The following is a 20,883-nucleotide window of genomic DNA, read 5'->3' on the forward strand; positions in this document are numbered from 1 at the left end:
AACACGAAGTAGTTGTATTCTTTTAAAGGAGAAATGGAGAAATAGCCATCAGCACAACTGCAGTGTTCCCAAGTCAAATGCAGATTACAGCTAGAAATCTAAATGTGATCATGAATGAGGTGGGCAGAGTAAAATACGCTAACCTCTTTCCCTATTTCTGTTGCTTCTACATGCACCCAAAATCAGCCAGGATATAGGTCAGCTCCTTGCAGATGATACATTTCTTATAGCAGCACCACCAACAATATTTCTGAGACATTTTGTCTGCTGAAAAGAAACTATGCCAAACCTTTAGGCTGCAGGACCATGTACATGGTTTTGTTGCATGCCATGAGCTCGTAGAAAATTCAAATGCTCACAACTACTGCATCATTTCTCTGTATGCTGCCATGAAAATACCACCCGTATTTCACACTATACACTGATTTCTGATGTGCATGGGAGAGAATCAACAACTCAGAAGAGATCTGAAGCCCATCAATCAACACACCACCAAAATCCATACAAATCTAATGTTGAGAGTACAAGGCAGTTATTTTCAGGAATAACAACAATGAAAATAGATATCTTTTTGGCAGAATTAAAACTAAAAAGTCAATCTCTATTAAAAAAAGTAATTATTTGAAATTGGTGGCAGTTTAACTTTAGTAGGTCCAAAATTATCTATTGTTTTTTTTCATGTTCAAATCCATGTTACCTTTTGTTTCTCACAAAGAATTGATTTGCATTTACTTTTAGGTTTTTTTAAAAAATACAAATAAAAATAAACGGAACTTTATTATTGTTATTTTTAGACAAAACCTGGATAAATTCTGAAATGAGAACTGCAGTTTTCAGTATGAATTGAGCAAAGACTAGAAGTACGCTGTTACAAAAGATGAGTCTATAGGTTGGAACAACTGTCTTTATCACTGGAGGGCAGTATAAGTACCAATATAAGCTAAAATAGCAAAACCCCAATATCTTCAGCTAAGTGACTTTATCTATTAGAACAGTAATTGCTGCTTCTTTATAGGGACCAGCTACAAACAAAAGATCCTGCAGACAGCAGGTCAGACCTGCCACTGAAAGACAGAAAGGCAGTTTTCTTGACATCAATTTTTCTTTATTGTTAAATTTTCCCAGACCAGACCCAACTAGGGAGGAAGAGAAAATTTCCATGGCCAGAGAGCTTCTGGAAGTGATATTTGTTTGCAAAATTTGTATTGAGTGTTGTTGTGGCTTAACCCCAGCCAGCAACTAAGTACCGCAACGGTTGTGTACTCACTCCCCTGCACCCCAATGGGATGGGGAGGAGAACTGGAAAAAGGTAAAACTCGTGGGTTGAGCTAAAAACACTTTAATAATTGAAATAAAGTAAAATAATATAACTTGTATTGAAAAAGGCGATAACAAAAAGAAAAAAAAGAGAGCAATAAAATCGAAGAGGTATAACTGATGCCCAATACAGTTGCCCATCATCCGCTGAGCGATGCCCATCCAGTCCCCGAGCAGCGATCAGCCCCTCCTGCCCAGCTCCCCCAGTTTATATACTGACCGTGACGGTCTGTCTATGGAATATCCCTTTGGCCAGCTCGGGGCAGCTGTCCTGGCTCTGCTCCCTCCCGGCTCCTTGTGCCCCCCCTCGCTGGCAGAGCGTGGGGAACTGGAAAGCCCTTGGCTTAGGGTGAGCACGACTGAGCAACAACTGAGCCATCCCTGTGTTATCAGCGTGGTTCTCATACTCAGTCCAAAACACAGCGCTGGGCCAGCTACTGGGGAGAAAGTTAACTCTATCCCAGCTGAAACCGGGACAAACTTTTCTCTAATTCTTATAGCAAATATATTTGCACAAGCCCTCATCATGTTATGGCTGCTATGAATGCAGTCCTGAACCTTTGGGGTATCTCTCTTATAGCCAGGTGTACACTACCTTTGTTTCTTGGACCTCAGCAGAGTTTAAGGGCTTGCTGGTTGAAATGAGACTAATTTTTTCATTTGGAATATGAACAGAGAACTTTGTCAAACTTTTCTATATCCTCAGCAATGAAGAAGAGAATTCCATGCCACAGTTCTCTGCTACCTTTTCTTAATCATAGCAATCTATGAACTTTCTGGACTAGCCATTCCTTAGAAAACAGTGAAAAAAGCACTTTAATTCTCTAGACTACTGCTGTCACTGTGGGTCAAATCTGCATCATCCCTCATGGAAATGACACTAGCAGAAAATCAACACAAGTAGAACTGGCAGCACCTAGAACTAGCTGCCCTATTTCAGGGCAGTTCAAATACTGTTGACTTTTTCTGGTTTCATGCAAAGCTAGAGCCTCTGAGGCAACAGTAGCTCTCTGCTTCACTCATCTTGGCTGGTGTGACCATCTAGTCCCAAGTGTAAGTAGCTATGATACAATCAAGGAAAACTCTTTTATGTTTTCACTTCAAAAGAATCTGTTGGAAGAATAATGGGGAAAATCATGTACTTTACACCAGATTAGTTAAAACAAAAAAAGAACTGGAAGAAAAAGTAAGAAACTCTTATGGCAATGTTAGCAAATTGGTTGGTTAAACATTTCAGATACAACCACATGAAGTCAGACACAGAAACTTGAGGACAAAGACCTCAATGAGTGAGGAAGTGTGCTTCACTTGCAGCTATACCATTCAGGCTGACTTATATCAGCTGAGATTCTTGTCTGTTACATGCAGGAACCATTCTGATAAACTAATTGTCTTGATTTCCAGAAGAACCTGCACAATGGATTGAAAAGAGGGCATCTGACATGGGACCAGCACTGATCTGTTGCTACAGCTGAATATCCATTGTGTATGTTGCAGTGTTTGATAGTCCTGAATTTCTAGGCAGAAGTTGGTAAATTGCTGTAGTATTGCTAGTGATTTGCAACACGAGCTGCACAATTTTGATGACAAAAAATATTTCAGCTGAAGTAATTTCATGCTTCTTGGAGTTCTACCGAACATCTTCAGTATTATTCTATTGGCATTTGTTTTTTGCACTCGATATTACCCGAGTTTAGCAGTGGAGATGTTTGCAGCTCAAAGACGAAACAGAGCTACGATCACCACGTGAGATGACAACTAGCCACTTTCACCAAAGAGAGTTTCCCCAGCAACAACTAGCAGAGGTAGTTTTTTAATAAGTGTTCTTTTTTCAGTGCCTTTTGGTTCCAATAGCTGGAAAACTCACCTGGGGAAATGGTGATTGATTTAGAAATGGAAAACAAGTGTATCTGTGGAACATAGCCTGACAAAGATGGACAGGCCTGCACCCTGGGTCAGATGACCTCTCCAGTATGACTGACAAGGTTGTTCCATCTGATCCTGCATCATCCTCTCCTTTTTATTTGAAGGGAAAACAGGTCCATGGGTAAGGATAGACTCTTGGTCCAGTAGGTTCCTTCTAGACAGGGTACCAAGGACCAAGACTTCAGGATACAGCCAGAGACTTCAAGGCAAAACCCAAAGGTTACCATTTGCACTTGATGGGAGAAATGTGAATGAATGTGAAATATGTGATTTAATGTGTCCTTCTAAGCTTACTATTTACTCTAGGGCACGAAAGATGCTCATGATAGTACCACCACCATAAAGACCAAGAAAAGTGATAGCACAGAGGTGGGGGCAGATCTTATAGCTGTGGGGTAGTGCTGAGCACAACGTGGGCAGGTTCCTTTGGGCTTCCCAGACATTGTCAGAGAAATCCTGAGAAAACCATGCCCTATGCCTGTGCATTGGAAAGGCCTGACATCCCAACTCTACCACTGTGGGAAGAGGAGCTGAGAGCTGCCAGGGTTGCGGAGGAGAGAAGCCTGAATGTGAAGGTGAGGGACAGCTTAGTGAGAAAGGAGCTGTTGGTATGAGTGGTTGGTGAAGAAAGGAACTGGATTATGTCCTATAGAGACCATTATCTAGTCAGCTCTCTCTGGGAAACTTAAACATTTGGTAGCATTTACCATAGCTTCAGGGCAGCTGAAAATTAAGTGAGGGACCATATGCCAGCTCAGTATTGCCAATTCCCTGACTCTGAGCCACTTTCCCAAACCCTGAAATGCCCTGCACCTCTGGTGAAGAAGGAGGTGCCAGTTCCTGGTGCTACCCAAGGTCTTAGCTCCACATTTGCTCTTAAATAAAAACCCTGTTCAATTCCTCTACAAATGAATGTAAGTTAACAGGTGCCTGACAAAATGATCCTGTAACATGCATTAATAGTGAATATCTTTCTCTTAAAGAAAGTGAAAATTCTAATATTTAAGAGTAATATATTTTATTGAAGATTTCAGTCTTTCAAAGACATAAGTATTTGGTATAGAATTTCAAGCTTAGTAAAAGGCTGTTATACAAATATGGTCATGGCACAATCTTGAAAAATATTAACAGTTTTCAGCAACAAGGGAGCCTTACGAGGGAGGAAAATCAATATTGATTACGGTGTTTATTTGTAGCATCGTAAAGTTGCCTACACCTGAGAAATCCCAGTAATTAAACACCTGATGCTAAATTCATACAAAAAAAAAAAAGAAAAAAGGTTAAGCAAATTCTGCAACTTAAAGGGAGATAGAAAAGCTGACCATTACAAGCTCAAAAAAAAAAAAAAAAAAACAAACCAGAAAAGAACAAGCATTACATTAAAATAGAGTGCAAATGGATGTAAGTAACAGTTGGAAAAATGGCCTTCATCTTCCCTACAGTACTTGCTTCATGCAGTCCTTTTTGCAGTAACTTTTGGCTGCTCACAGCTGCACTGTTGGTAATGCTCCAGTCACTGGGATGCTGTCGTGGAGCCCTAATAACCCCTCTAACCCTCCAACGAGCGAAGTGAACAGTCAAACTGATTATTACGCATCACCCCAAAATTATTTCTTAACATTTTCGATTTTCGTTGCAGTTACAATGAACAGAGATGCCTTGGAGGGATTAGTCTGACCCCACTTCAGATGGGTGCTGTCAAGTGTATGAACGAGTTATCCCAGGCGGTTCCCCGGCTCCGGTAGCTGCGGTCAGATGCGTGCAAGGGCCCTTGTCCTACAGTAGCTGAGCTAGATGGTTGCAGTACCTGTTTCTCTCCTTTGGCTATAGCTTAAGAGGGGAAGCCTTTGATATCTGATTTTTACATGTCCCTTTCCATCTGTTCATGTACTTGCATAAAGTATTGGCTACAGACATCAACAGAAGGCTTATTTCATGAAAAGACACTACTTGTCATCAGGCTTTTAAATGCTTATAGTGTCTGTGTTTCTATTGAGCTTATATTTTAGGGCAAAGTTTTTAAAAAAATCATTGTTCTTGGTAAAAAACAGATCAGTAAACTGAATCTTTTTAAGGATGTTCAGGAAGTGTCTGGCTTAAGACCCTCTGTCTCCTTTTCAGATTAGAATATCTGGTTATCCCAGTCCTCAGACTGTCAAAGACTTATGGGCATGTAGTTATATACATGCTGAGGGCTCTACTGAAGCCAATGGGATTATTCACAATGTTTATGGCTTGGCAATTGCATCTGTTTTTGCAGGAGTAGTGACTTGGTTTCTTTTCCTAGTGTACATAAACGTTGCTCACAAGATGCAGCCCAAGGACACGTATAGTGTGATTCTCCACTTCTGCCCCATTCCTGTCACCATTCACATTTAATTTAATTAAAATGCAACAGGTGATGTCATGGCAAGTTTTACACTAGGTATAGAGCCTTTTTTTTTTTTTTTTTTAATTGGCAAAGCTGATCAAGCAATTCCTCTCTTATCCGTAATAGAGACACATCCAGCACTTCTTCAGCATATCTCTTCAAAGAAGTAATGAATTACATTAAATGAAAAGTTTCATTTTTTTATTTTAGAAATGAGCTTTAACACCATAAAATACTATATTTTCATTCTGAGTCAAATAACTTGTTATTTTTCCAGGAAAATTGCTCAGCAAGGTTTTGTTCTTGTTGTATGACTGTAACAAATCACTAAAATTTCCCTGAGATGTCTCGCATCAGGGAAATTGAAACCCTGAAAAATATATGTGCTTGGCACAGTCTTTCTACATATTGTGAAATGGCTATTATAATTGTAGGATTTAGTATGTTATGGGGAAAAGACCTTTTCTTTTAAGGCCTCTTTTTCTGCAAAGCTCATATTTAACTTGAAGCACAGAGGTAAGTGCATCCTTATTTAGCTCAATACTTAAACACATGCTTAAATTTAAAGATGTCCCAGTCCATGAGACATAAGAATTTGATTGAACTAAATAATTTACTTGAGTGCTTTGCCAGATTATGATCTTCAGAAGTAAAATACCAGTATGAACATAGGCTGCATGGGTGTCTGAAATTTTAACTTTGCTAGCAAACCAAGCAATGCCAGGATTGCTCTGTGACCCAAAGGAGGCTGATGTGGTCTGTCGATGTCCATAACTATTAAACATTCCTGCAGTCTAAAACCCAGGTGACTGTAAACAAGCTGCCTGGTGCGAATGGTCCCTGGGCCATGCCAGTACCCAGACTGTGCCCAGGAATTGCTGGGGAGAGAGCTGGATTTCTGGACCAAAATTGTGCCAGGGACTTCCCTAGGTATTTAATAGTTTTGAAGATTAAATTCCAGTACCTTTGTCATTACAAAACCTAGAATCACCTCTAACAGTAACTGCCTTGCCCTTAAGTGGTTGCACCCAGTTCTGTGCTTCAGCTGACTTTATCCTGCCCAGGACTTTGGTCAGATTTCACGGTGCTGTTCAGCTGCAGTTTATTTCTATACACGTGGCTCTCCGAGGTAGTGAGAAGAGAATGAATTCTTGTTCAGGGCTAGATACAGTCACTGTTTAGGCTTTCACAGCTAGATGAGTGCTCTCTGAATTTCTCACATAGGTACAATAACTGCAGCTAGCCTGGTACCCTGGTCACTCTTTGTTTTTCCACATCATGGTACAAAGCTGACCTGGCCACAGAACCAAATTTTCCAACTGCCTCGCTCTTCTTTTTCAGTAGAGGCAAAATCACACCCCCCACAAATCTTACATATTTAGTGTTTGGGTCTACACATTAGGAACGAGGACCTGTGTTTGAATAGGTACATTCTAACACTGCTGCTGTGCCAGATGCTGCAAAATCTCCCTGGAGGCGGAGTTGAAACCAGTGAGGTTTCCCCCAAAAGAAAGTCTGCTTCTGGCAGATAGGATGTTTTCGTAGGTCAGGGATTAACTTCAGTGTGATAAATGAGAAAAAAAATCAGTCCTTACTGATGAAAGGAAATAAGATTAGAGAAGTATCATGCCAGAATTGCAAAAGAAACAAAAAAAAAGAAAAAAGAAAAAAAAAGAATAATGCTTTGGACCAAGATTTTTCTATTCCTGGAGGCTTTAATTCTCTATTCAATTAATACGCCTATTCAAATTGCCATGTAAAAAATTTCTCTCCATGACTAAACCTAAAATATTTCATGTCCTATTCTCAAGTGGCTTGTTGAAAGAAAAGTGATACTGTTTGTCCTTTACAGAGGAACTCAGGGCAACATCCAATATACAGCTGGGAAACTGAGAAGCAATGTTAAAGGAGAAGGCTGCCACGCTGCCTTGCCTTGGGAAACATCCCTTCTCCAGCAAAATCTGTGCTAATCCATTCATGATTTTAGCACATAAGCAGGATGGACTCTGAGGTGTGCTCAGGAGAACCATACAGCTGCTACTGCCAAAATAGTGGTGTTGCAAGTAAGTAATGGGGAGACCGCTATCAACCTGTGTTAGAAATACTGCCTGGAGTATCCAGCAGGCTGATGCAGAGGGGGTGAAGTTAAGCACGACACCGTTGAGGTACCGATAAGTTTTCTCTAGTTAAGGCTGTATCAGCATTTCCACTAGAATTCTTGTTTCCAGAGGCTTGTATAATTCAGCCTGGAAAATGTGCTCTGAACAGAAACTTGGCACAAAATGTTCCAAACAGGGGCAGTATTTTCTTTTTGAGGGTGTGAAGAAATACCTGTTTATTTTTGTTGCTGAGACACAAATGCAGCAAAAAGCTAGTCATTTCTATGATAAAAGCATGCTGGAAAGAGGAATGCTTGCAGTAAAAAGAACCAGAAAGAGTAGATTATGAGATAAAAAGTGCAGAAAAATGGAAATTTAGGCTTAATTATTTTCTGAGTTTCCTTACAGACACTTTTCTGTCTGAAGAAAGTTTTTAGTTATTTGGGTGCTGTTATAAATTAGGTGGTTCTGTACCAGATGCACTTTGATGCATCCAAGCATCTTCCATTTATTTCAACAGGGTTATGCTCTTAGGGTTTTCAAAAATAAATAGGAAAATTTTGAAGAGGTTGAGAGCACACACAGAAGATTAAAGTACAAAATCAGTTGAGCTGTAAAGGAAAGATAGCCTCAGGGTACGGGAAAGAGAAACTTTATTTTCTTTAATGAGGAACCAGGAAGAAAATGAGAATAGTGTTGTGGGCACATCAGTATGTCAGAGAGGAAACAAAACAAGCAAGGAAAGATGAATTTCAGAACTGCTTCACATTTACTTGTTTTCAGCAGGATTTTGATTGCCTGTCTGGGCAAGAAGGCCAGATCCCTACATTTGGCCTGAAAACCCACAACCCATCTCAACCTTGTGGTTAAGCAATGGCATTTCGCACCAATATGGGTAGGATGAACATCCAGGTTTCACAATGGATCCTTTTCTTTTTAGCCATGAAGGAGGTAGAAACAGTTGGGGAGGAGAAGGCCTTGAAAATTAAAAGGAAAAGCTTTCAGAAAAGTTTCTTCTACTTGACTGATGTGTCAGAAGAAACAATTGCACCTCTCCAGTGCTGGGCAGGTGAGGTGATTTGTGGGGCTCTGTAGTGGTAAATGGGGATCTCTCAAAGAACACTTCTGAAAAAATCCCTAAAGTCGTCTTGGTCAGAGGTGTATGACTGTGAGCTGCTGTGATCCCAAATTCTGGGGAAGCCATGATTGCAGACACTCAGTACCAGGCAGGTACATCTAGTACCTCCAGGAGGTGATGGTGTGTTGCTGCTCATAAGAAGGCAGAAAGCAAACAATGGGGGGCGTGCAACACCTGTGTGTGCAGCGTGGTGTGCACCTTTTAGCTCTCATTCACGCCTCTTCACCAGCTCTGAATCTCCTCCCCAAGGGTCTGTGAAACCAAGACAGGATCCCTTTCTTGCTGTACATGGAAAACAGGTCATGGAGGGGCTCATGCCAAGGAGCACAATCTACACTTACTTGGTCTGTGACATCGCTTTATGCAAAACTGCAGTGAGAAGAAGCATTTTAGGTGATGGATTCTTCCCATATTTAGTTTCCTTCCCTGTTCTTGCTTGTGTAAGATAGTATGGAAGAAGAATCAAAGTTTTAACTGTCTATAATTTCATTACAGCACCCTCTAAACAATGTTTCACTTCGTTTCCACTTCACCTTAATCTTCTGAGATAGCCTGAACAGAATTTTTTATTTAAAGCCTTGTTGGTTTTAAATAACGCAGCAGGATAAGCTACCTGTTTGTGAAGAATCCCTTTCCCCCAACACTACAATGTGTCTCTTGCTCACTAACTGCCTAACTTTGCTTCCTTTCAGTGTTTCCTAGGACATCAAATGAGAGCTTGAGGTACTCAAAAAACTAGTGTTGCAATGAAAAAGAACGTCTTAAAGTTTATAATTACAGAAAAATTAATCAAAGAGACTTAGCATGGTACTTGCATAAAGACAATAAGCCAAGCTCTTGTCATAGTGAAATATAGAATAACTCCATTGAAATAAATCTTAATTATGGTAGAGTCACTACTCAGTGTGACTTAATTAAGAGTAGAGGAGTGAAAGCCTTTTGGGAGAAAAGAACACTGATTACACAACTACTTTACTGCATATTTCTTCCCCCCCTGCCCAGTTCTTTTCCTTCCTACTGGAGACAATTTAAAACCTAGAGCTGTTCAAATGAACTCAAATAGATATTAGCATGTGGCAGATTACATCCTAAATAGGAATTGTTTGAAGTAAAAGGCTGAGAACAATAACCCTGAAGATAATCTCTAATTTATACATGCAAGGTGCCATGCATCCATACCTATCTTGGCCATAAAGAGTGTGTTGCTTTGTTAGGTAGCAAATTTATGAAACATCAAGTACTGGACTACAGAGGTGAACACTCAACTCTAATAAAAAAGACAGAGGAATAGATTAATTAAGGTAAAAATAGCCCGCATGGTAAAGTGTAAAGAAAAATATTACAGAAAGAAAATATACCTTCACTGCAGCCTCCTGAATGCAGCATGCAACAATGGCTGTATAGCCAGATATATTGTACAACAAGCACATCAACAATGTAAGCAGTTCATTCGTCATGACTTCACTTCTTACCAGATGGCAAGCATGCAAAGCCAGATATATCATGGCAATAAATCTGTTGACTTCAACAGAGTTATCTCAACAACGAATTTAAACCAATATACCTTGAGGGATGAAACCAAACCAAGTAGGAAATGCAGACAGGGTTCTTGACAGCTTATGCAGACCATATATAAAACCAGGCATTAAAGGAATAGGTACAATGTCCCAGGGGACTTGTGGTAGCTGGAAAAAAAGTGTGCGATGAACATCCAATATGCAGCATGTATCAGAGTATCAAATTGCTTTGCATGGGCTATGTCCTTTCTTCACAGGCGCTAATGTAGCTCCGGTTGAGCTGAACAGGTGCTGCAGAGAAGGGCAGAATTTTTTGAAAGGGACTGAAAGCAATAAACAAAAAGAGGAGAAGGAATTAAAAACATAGACTCCTCATCCCCAAATAATTCCAGTGTGAACTGAATTATAGAAGAAAATAATCTTTTTGTTTGTTTGTTTGTTTGTCTTGAGATGAAAGTTTTCCTTGCTCCACAGAGACTGTTGTATCTGCAGGAGCAACAGCTGCAATGGCCTTCCTTGGTAGATCTGGAAAATGGTTGATAAATAAAGTAATAAAGCTACATCCATGGAAGATCTGGTTTGTTTTCTGCTCTGCTCCCACATTGACACAGAAATAAAAAACCCCTTCTAGTCCCAGAGTGTATTCTATATATCTCATGTTTGGTATATACAAGTGCTACTGCCCATGCATGATATTGCCAGAGAAGCTAGTTCGACATCTCATCAAACTCTAGCTCATTTGTGTGAGCCCACCTTCAATGTTGACGTCTTCTGATGTCTTAGCTCACCGTTCTCTGCTAAGGGAATTCCAGTGGCAATTTTTGAACGATCTGTTCTGTGTAAAAGCCTCACAAACCCAACAAAATTTGTGCAGTTACTCCTGGGATTTATCCTTAAAACAGATGCTTGGGAGGCAAAATTCTAAAATTTTTTTCTTTCCTTTTTCATTTCATATTTGGTAATTGTAAGTGGGGCTGATCCCACCCAATCTGGGTGAGTCTGCATTGCCTGTGTTTGTCTCGGCTAATGTTGCTGAGCTTCCTTTATCACCGATGGACAGAAATATGCATTTTTTTAAGGTGTGACTCATTTACTCCTAATGTAACCTGTAAAATGGGTCAGAAGTGTCTGTCCCTCTCCTACGGCCATAAAGGAAGTTCAGATATAAATATCTACATTGTCAATGTCCAAAGGTAGATTAGATGAGTCCTGGCTTTGATGGCTTTTGAAAATGCTACTTTCTTCAATACAAGGCATGACAGAGATCCCTGGGATACATCTGGGCAGTACAAAAGAAGACGAGCAACTTCCTCTGTGACACCTCTTGAAGTGATACCCAAGGGTCACAGTGCTGTAAACAGTCCAGGTTTTGCATGGACAGTGGAGGAGATGTAAAAATAGGTATGGAAAGCCTGACATTCATATCCAACTGTTCTAAAAAGGATGGATCTTGCACAATGTATTCAAGATGCAAATCAAGGTCAGTAAGTACTTCCCAACCAGAGACACATCTAAGCCATAACCCCACACTAAAACATCCCCGCTCCTAAATCTTACTAAACTATTTAGATCTCAGTTTTACAGTTGGCCCTTGCATATCTTGGGTCAAAGCAGTAACCTTGATCTAGCTACACCTGAAGTTTAGATCTGGGTTCAAACTTTGGAAGCTTTGCTTATCTAGAAAGTTTATCTTTACCCAAGACCTGTTGCACACAAAAGGTTCCTTGAACAGTCAACAGCTTTGACCACTCCTAAAACACAGAGGTCATTTTTGGCAAATGGTAATGGCAAAGTACAGAAAGTATAGAGAAGAGGTGAAACTGCATTCCTTGGAAACAGAAGCAGCTAATGAACGTTAGAACTGGCATTCAAATGGCTTTTTGTACTGCAGGTGATTTTTTTCTGACTCCCCCTAACCAGAAACAGTAGGAAAAGGTGAGACATGTCACATAATAAAGAATCGACTTCTTGCAGAGAGCTTTGTAGTAAAACATATGTACACACCCTCATTAGCAAACTCTGCAGGTTTGAGACTGAGTTAACCAGCCACAAATAGACATGTATACACATTTTGGAAGGCAAACAGCTTCCAGACATCTTTTAAAGGTACCCACAAGTAATACAAAGTAGACATAAACACTTCATATAGTGATATCTTTACATAGTGTCCTCATGGATACTATATATTCAGGAAGACATTGCTCATGTAGGTGATGCTATTCCATATTCCAGAGAGTAGAAAGCAAGCCCTTTTAAAATACTGAAAGGAGAGATGGACATGGCAAGCTCCAGTGCAGAACTGGGCCAAGAGCAAACCGAAATGGCTAGACCTGTTTTCAACCCTTCTCTTGGGCTACTAAGCTGTATAGTTTACAAAGCAGAGACAGCCATTCATAGCTCTTTACAGTACAATTTCTAGTGTCACATTGTAACTGCGAAATTACGGCACTCTCCCATGAAATTTCAACGGCCATAACAAAGCTTTATGTTGCAGATGATCAACACTCAAATATTTAGGAATATTAATAACAAAGACATTTCGCCTTCCCCTCCCCTTCCCACAGGGGACCGATCTGTCTTTTTACAACTAGGGGTTGATTCAGCCCTGTGCAAACCTTAACAAGCTCTTTTTTTTTTTGTGTCTGTGGCAAGTATTTGACTGACATTTTGCTTAAAGAAGGGGAAAATCCCACTTCCTGCAGCATATTGCAGGGACCAGCAAACATATCCCTTTGCCTGTTGGACCAAATATATAATGATAACACGGTGCGGGTGCTCCAGAGCTGACTCAGCTGTTACACGATCGCGTTGCGCCTGTGATATGCAATCCATCATTATGTTTAAAGTGCCTGCTTGATTAATATTCAGTATTTAATGTCAACACTGAGAAATCACAATTCAAATGTGTTACACTTCAGGAACTGCAAATACTGCTGCAGCGGTAATGGCCTGGGTTAGTTTCGTGAGATCTGTCAGATCAAGGGGAATTTCACGATTCAGAAATACCGGAATATATGTATGGTATTAATTACCAGCTGTGACCTCGAGATAAAGGTCGTGTGTCACATTTAAAGAAACTAAATGTTAAATTCCCAAATGGCTATGATTCTTTCTTCTTCTCTATAAACAGTACCTCTATCCCTTAGCAGTGTAGCTTTGCCATCCATATTCACAATAACACTCTAATTGTGGTGTTACAGATATACATGGTATACTAGAACTGGGAAGTACTTTGGCTTAGATTGTTTTAAACATTTACTTCCCACGTGCATAGGTTTCATCTTAACCAACTTGATCAAGAAAATAAGAAAAAAATACCATGGCATTTTTTATCTCTTTTGGTCTCGTTCCCTCTTCTCATTTGATTTTTTTTTCCCATGGACAATTTTATCAAACAAATCTGCCTTTCCCCCTACTGTTTACTTAATGGTAACTCTCTTTGTAACCTTTGCTTCAGTACTACATACAACAGATCAAGCAATACCCATCAGAGCTACAGTTTGAGATTCAGGAACACTTAATGGCCAACAGACTCTTCCCTGGTGGAGAATGAGGATTCAAAGGAAACATTTGAGATTATTTTTACTTTCATTATTTTTGTTAAAAAAAGTTTGCACCTTGATGTGTCATGAATACCCCTTCTTGATCTTCCTTTGCCTTGTCAGACCTGGCCAGCACAAGCAGCTGAGATCTTTGCTCTATTTTCCCTGCATCTCTGTGCAACGCTTTTTTAAAAAGAGAATATACTATTATTTTTTTCTAATCCTTTCAGACTGCTGTAACATGATCAGGATTCTCCTGAATCTCTATGCATTCGATCTCTTCTCGTTCCTTCCTTTTGGCTCGTTTCTTTTTCTTGTGGTGCTTTTTGGAAGGTGGGAAAAAGGTTAGAAAGACGGGCAAAATAACAAAACAGTGCAGAAGTGTGCAACTGCCGGCAAGCAGCAAGCATTTGAACAGTGTGAAGGTCAAGTTTGAAGGCACAAAGAGAAGGGGGACCAACCCAATAAGAAAAGAAGAAACGTTCTGCAAAATGGCTGTCCCATGCTCTTGGAGTGAATTCTTTATACACTGAGTTCGGGTGTGCTCAGTAGCTAGTACAAATGTATAAAGCAGGGGTGCACAGTGATCTATGGCAAAATTCAAAGTGTAGATAAGGCACAGTATAGAAATGCAATCCATGTCTACATTCCATAAGGTCATCAAGCCAAGGACACCCAGTTCTATTGAGGTGACACTGAGAATTAACCAGAAATTTCCCAGAGGATGGATAACTAGGAAAAAGGTCAGTATTAACACCAGCAGGATGCCAAAACCAGAAATCAGGACAGGCATAGTTACTGATAAACCATAGTGGTCCATGAAAACAAAAGTAGGATTGAACACTATGAACTTGATGCTCTGTATAAGAGACAGTGGCCTTAGCTTCTCCAACAATTCTACCGCTTCCCTCTGTGTGTTTTCACTAGTCCTGGCAACCAGGTACAAACGAGAAGCAATTATGTTGTTCTCATCTCCAGCTTTGGAGAAAATGATGTCATTTTTGAAGTGCTGGAATTCTGGCTTTTTTAAAAAGGAGCTCTGGAGGATGCTGATAAAGTCGCTTTTGTTGGTTGCACTGATGTTACCCACTCGAAGGTACTGGTAATACTGTTCAATCCAGGACACTGTATTGAACCCCTGGCTTAGTGTTTTTAGGTCTTCTTGCACGGTGCCATTCCAGTACTCTAGAGGTTCGTAAATGTAGAAACCTATCACTGGGCTGTAGTTGCTGAAATACTTTTGCTGTATGAGGGCATAGGAGACGCTTGGAGACTCACTGGCAAGAAGGTTGATAATGTTGGCTCCATCATTAATCTGTAAGCACCCCATAAAGGAGAAAGAAGCATAGATGAGATACAGTATCACCACAAATGGCTTGACATAGATGTTGGTAATCCACTCATTGTAATGCTCTCGGAGGAAATGCTGGATAAAGTGATGCTGGTACGGGTTGGTCTCATGATGAGAAGTATGCTGATGGCCGTCGTTCATCATGGTCTGGAACCACACAGGTTTCCGGTCCAGGTATTCTGCTGAAGGGATTTTACAGCAGAAGATGCTGTGGTAACGGTTCTGCTCCAACTGGCCAGCAAAGACCAGACAGGAGCCAAAGAAGGAGAAGATATAGAAGTAGTTCAACAGGATGGAGACACACATGTTCTGGCAAAAGACTTTTACAGCTTCAATGTTGGTGAAAGGGCTTGCACCCATGCCGAAGGCTATGAAATACAAAGAGCTTGTCATTGTGTAGGAGACCATGACATCTGAGTAGGCATCTGCTACTCTGTCCTTGAATGGCAGATTCTCTCTGGTTCGACGCCATCCTGAAAGAAGTTCAAACACTCCTTTTGTTCCATGACCTGAAATGAGAAAACAAAGTATATACATGTTCATGTATAAAGGGGGTGCCATCGTCCTCCAGGTTTTTCATCCTCCAGCAGTCAAAAAATTTTGTCAGCTAAGTTTTGTTACAATTTTGTCACTAGTTAAACAAACAGATAATTGTGAAGTGTCCGTCTAAAGCTACATATCAGAATTCATATGCAGGTGCTTAAATTAACAGCCTGATACTGTGGAACTCTGTGCTCAGAAATTAAGTGATGAAATACCCTTTAAAAGACACTCATTGATTTTAATGTTCATTGAGTTAGTTCCCAAACAGACTGCATATATAAGACAAAGGAGAACATGAAGTTTAGTTCAAGTCTGGGGCTCGTTCTTGAGATTCCTTGTGGCATCCTACTACATCTTTCAAGGTTTAAGGGATTCAGTTTGAAACATTTACAAAAGCAAGTAACATTATCTTCCAGAGAGTACAAAATAAAGGCATTATTTGAGAAATTAGTAGATCTGACTAAGAAAGGGACATATTGGTTCTTCATGCTGAACAAAGGAAAGAATGCACTGCCATTAAGTACAAATAACCACAATAATTTGTATGATGGTTCTCTACCCACTGAGTGACATTGGAATTCCTCAGTGACAGTAAACAAGTTTCCACACTATATGAAAGCCGGCATGCTGGTGGTAATGATAGAGTCCAGTACTGGCTAAATCATTGGTTCATATTGTCTAGAAAACATATGGATTGGTTTTTCATTATTCTGTCTCCTGTCTCTCTTTCTCTCTCTCAGCTAGCCATATCTCCTCCTGGTGAGAAGGAATTCCCTTAGCTCACACGAGAGGACATTCAGAAAAGTCAGATGTGGTCACTGCTCCATTACAGGTCCTTACTTTACATTCCACCCTGAGAAGTATTTTAGGGGTATGATTTTTAATAAATTAAACCTTCATAATCTTACTTTCATTTTACTCATCACAGTCACAGACCAGGAAGTCTACAGCTATTAAACTTTGGGACAGAATTATAAAGTTGAAGCTAATCTTACTGGCAAAGGTGTAATAAGTAAAAGTTATGTATTATGTATACTTATTGATATAAACGTGTCAAATATATATATACACATATTCTTTTATTTCCCATTAGAGTATTTGAAGTTGGGGGGAAATATAAAATCTGACAATATAAAACATGTCCAAAAGAATGTGGCTTCCAAATAAAAAAATTAGTCAAAAATTAAAAATGCATATTTGGGTTTGGATGAGAAAGTGGAAATTTCTCTGCACTTTGGATCAAGTCCGGGAAAAACTTCTGGACAATATAAGGAAACACACTATTGAGCAGAGAAAACAGCAGAAGCAGATTGCAGATGCTCCTGCCTCTGTGTGCCTTTGCTCTCTGCAGCAGGAGAATTACATGCAACAAAGCATGCACGAAGGTAATTTTCTTGTAACAAAACCAGAAATATGACAACAGGATGTTTGCAAATAATCAAGTGTCTAACAGTGAACAAAAATTCTATTGAGTTTGTCTTTTGATTAAAATTATTTGGATTCATACAGCTGCTTATGTTGCCCAAAGCAGACTCCTGACAGCAATTCTGGAGAGGGAAAATTACAGGATAAAGTGTCAATTTCTGTGAATGTTACCTGTTTTACTGCAAATCGGTGTCCCCAGTGAAAAGTAAACATACAATATTATAGAAGTCTTCCAGTTAGCAAAAAACCTGTGTGGAAATGCTGCTCTCCTATGAATCAGCGTCTTGGTTCAGGAGGGACCTTAAATTCCCTGGTAGATTTGGGGTGAGTCTATTCAAGTTCTCAAGGCACAGCTGTCTTGTACACTGACACTTTTGGACATTGAGCAGGAAGAATTGGCTCCTTGGGCTGAATAAAGCTGCAGAATCCAGTGACTTGGATGCAGTTCTATATTATGCTTAATGCAAATGTGTAAAGTACCCTGCAGGGTGTGGGCCAGGTTAGCTGGTCATCACTTTCAGTGTCAATGTCCTGGTAGGGCTTAATTGAATGGTATAGGAATCATAGAATAGTTTAGGTTAGAAAAGACCGTTAAGATCATTGAGTCCAACCATTAACCCAGCACTGCCAAGCCCACCACTAAACCACGTCCCTAAGCACCACAGCTACATGTCTTTTAAATACCTCCAGGGTTGGTGACTAAACCACCTTGCTTGACAGCCTGGTCCAGTGCTTGACAACCCTTTCAGTGAAGATGTTTTTGCTAATTTCCAATCTAAACATCCCCTGGTGCAACTTGAAGATGTTTCCTCTTGTCCTGTCACTTGTTATCTGGGAGAAGAGACTAACACCCACCTTGCTACAACATCCTCTCAGGGAGCTGTGGGGAGTGATAAGGTCCCCCTCGAGCCTCCTCTTCCCCAGGTTAAACACCCCCAGTTCCCTCAGCTGCTCCTCATCAGACTTGTGCTCCAGACCCCTCACCAGACCTGCTGCCCATCTCTGGACACACTCCAGCACCTCAGTGAGTGTGTTTCATTCTCTTTTGGGGACAGTCGAGTAAAATGATCTCCCTCAGATGTCTGTACCACTCCCTCCCCACCTACTAATTGATTTTGGATGGTTCTTTTCCAGACATTTTTGAGAAAGGTCTCTAATGTAGGACTTCACAACTTAAAACTTGTTTGAATGCCATATTTCCATAACACCTCTCTTTCCAAGCCAGCTCCTGACCTCATTCTTGCCCCTTCTGTTCCAACTTTAGGCACCCCTCTTCTTTCTCTTGTACTTGCTTTTCCCCCTTCTCTTATGAGGAAGGCTGAGGGGTTGAGTAGCAGCACAGGGTTTCTGTTTCTATTGCTGGTAGCATTCCTCCCATCTCCCCATCCCGTCAAGCCTCTTCCATTGAGGACAGAGTGATCATACTGAGCAGAGATGCTGTTTTCCACCTCAGTTTCCTCTCTTCCACTTACTGTCCCAGGTACCCTGGTGTGGTCTAAGACAAAGGGAATCCTTGGTCTACGGACCTCACATTGGAAGCACTAATTTAGTGTCTAGCTGGGACTTTGAGAACATCTTTCCTCTCTAACTTTTATCTTCTGCCTTTAACAATATGATGGGAGCCACATTGGGTCCTACTAAGAATTGCTCTACCTCTATCTAGTTGACCTGACAAAGTGCAGGGATAGATTTTCAAGAGGAAGGTGTTGGAGACAGGACACATATAGAGTAATTATTTTCCATTTCAGCCTCTGAGGTGTTTGCCTTCTAGTCAAAAGGCTTGCCAAAACCAGAGGCTGCATTTGCGACATCATGTTTGCATGCACTGAGGGTCCTTTATTCATCCATTTCTGAATGCACCTCCTGCTACCAGGAGCTTTATAATTTTACTACTTGCTGAATGAAGGAAGGGCTTGCTTTTTTTTTTTTTTTTTTTTTTTTTTTTTTGTTTCAGACTCTCAGTTAGTAAAACTTTATGGCTGAACTAATTAAAATGTGAATCTGTTGGCATGAACAGTGTCTTTAATAAAACTTGTTCCGTACATGTGTTCTTTGATCCTGGGATCTCCCATCTGAATAATACCAGTGCTCGTCACCCTGCAGGCACCTCTCCTTGACCACACATCTACAGTTAGGTGCATGTTCCCTTGGTGGCTGTCCAAGATGCATGTGCTAATTTGCCATCTGAATGTTGCCAATAAAATAAAGACTAGAAATATAGAATGGCTTGGATTGGAAAGAACCTTAAAGGTCATCTGGTTCCAACCCCCCTGCCATGGGCAGGGACACCTTCCACTAGAGCAGGTTGTTCAAAGACCCATCCAGCCTGGCCTTGAGCCCTGCCAGGGATGGGGCATCCACAGCTGCTCTGGGCAATCTGTGCTGTTGCCTCACCACCCTCACAGCAAAGGATTCCTTCCTAATATCTAATCTAAATCTACCTTCTTTCAGTTTAAAACCATTCTCCCGTGGTCCTATAGCTGAAGTTCTGCCTTCTACCTCCTCTGGGAGGTACTGATCTGGGATTTTTACCTCTTTCCAGGTATCAATTTTCACTGAGTTTCTGGGATTGGAGTAGTCTCTGAGATCTTTATTCCTCTTCTAGATGTGACTGAAATGGGTCCATTGTTTCACAGGCTGTTGTTATACAGGCAAACTTGTCTTGCTGTTTGCAAACAGGGATGGACTGGTGGGTGGTGTAGGGGTTGGAGGATGTCTCGGGCATAGTAATCATGAGAGGACAGAGTTTTGGATTCTTGGAGCAGTAAGGAGAGGAGGCAGCAGAACCGCTACCTTGGGCTTCTAGAGGGCCAACTTTGGCCTGTTTATCTGCTGTTTATCTCATTTGTCTCCCCACCTATAAGGTTATGTTCACAGCTGCATCTTTACCATGTTTTTGTTGCTATTTATTTTAGCATATCACATTCTCAGTGATGAGTACCTGGGTGCGTTTATCTTAGGGTAGGTATGTAATGACTAACAGAAGGGGGGTTTATTGTGAAACATGGTATGCAAAGACTAACCAAGAATATACACTAATGTGTATGCACAAACGTGTTAATACTGCAAATTAAAATACTGTAATTCAACTGTAGGCTTTTTTTTTTTCCTAATAAAAAAAAAAAAAAAAAGTAGTATCTTAAGGGAATAAAATACTGACGTTTGTAACTTCTTTGAGGATGAAAATTGACACTGACTTTCTTATGATTACTATTATTATTGTTATACAAACGTAAAATTGCCACTGCTGCCTGCTTTTACAGATAACTTCAGCTCTATCATAGAAATACAGGAATTGGGGAATAGAGTGCAGTAATTTCCTTGCTGCCACAAGAAGAAATATTTGCCTGACTGGTTTTCCCACATCATTACTCATACCAAGTTTTCCAGTCAACATCTGTTATTCTTCCCAGATAAGAAGGTCTATTCCCCTTTCCCAAATAGGACACAAGTCTATTTTTTTTCTGAACATGTTCTGACGTTTCTGATGATTCAGACAGCACAGTCACTCTATAAAATTCTATTCCTTCAGCTTCATCACTGATGTCACTGACAACATTGACAGTGGAGTTAAGTTCACTGTGCAGTGAAGGTTCACAGGGTCTTTGGCTCTGGGTCAAAACTGACAAATTTCTCTTGGTACTAACATGACAT

General features: G+C 40.4%; 1 protein-coding gene across 1 annotated transcript in view; it reads right to left on the reverse strand.

The window, feature by feature from the left end:
- PTCHD4 (patched domain containing 4) overlaps nucleotides 1–20,883 on the reverse strand; it is a 52,930-nt gene that overhangs the window by 16,347 nt on the left and 15,700 nt on the right. Inside the window, exon 2 of the mRNA XM_080389244.1 lies at nucleotides 1–20,883. This exon is cut by the window's left edge and continues 16,347 nt beyond it; it is cut by the window's right edge and continues 11,153 nt beyond it. Within this exon, the coding sequence (XP_080245370.1) occupies nucleotides 14,137–15,822 (1,686 nt within the window). The 5' untranslated portion in view covers nucleotides 15,823–20,883 and the 3' untranslated portion in view covers nucleotides 1–14,136.

Source organism: Falco punctatus (genome assembly GCF_963210335.1).
Source record: "Falco punctatus genome assembly, chromosome: 5".
Classification (NCBI taxonomy): Eukaryota; Metazoa; Chordata; class Aves; order Falconiformes; family Falconidae; genus Falco; species Falco punctatus.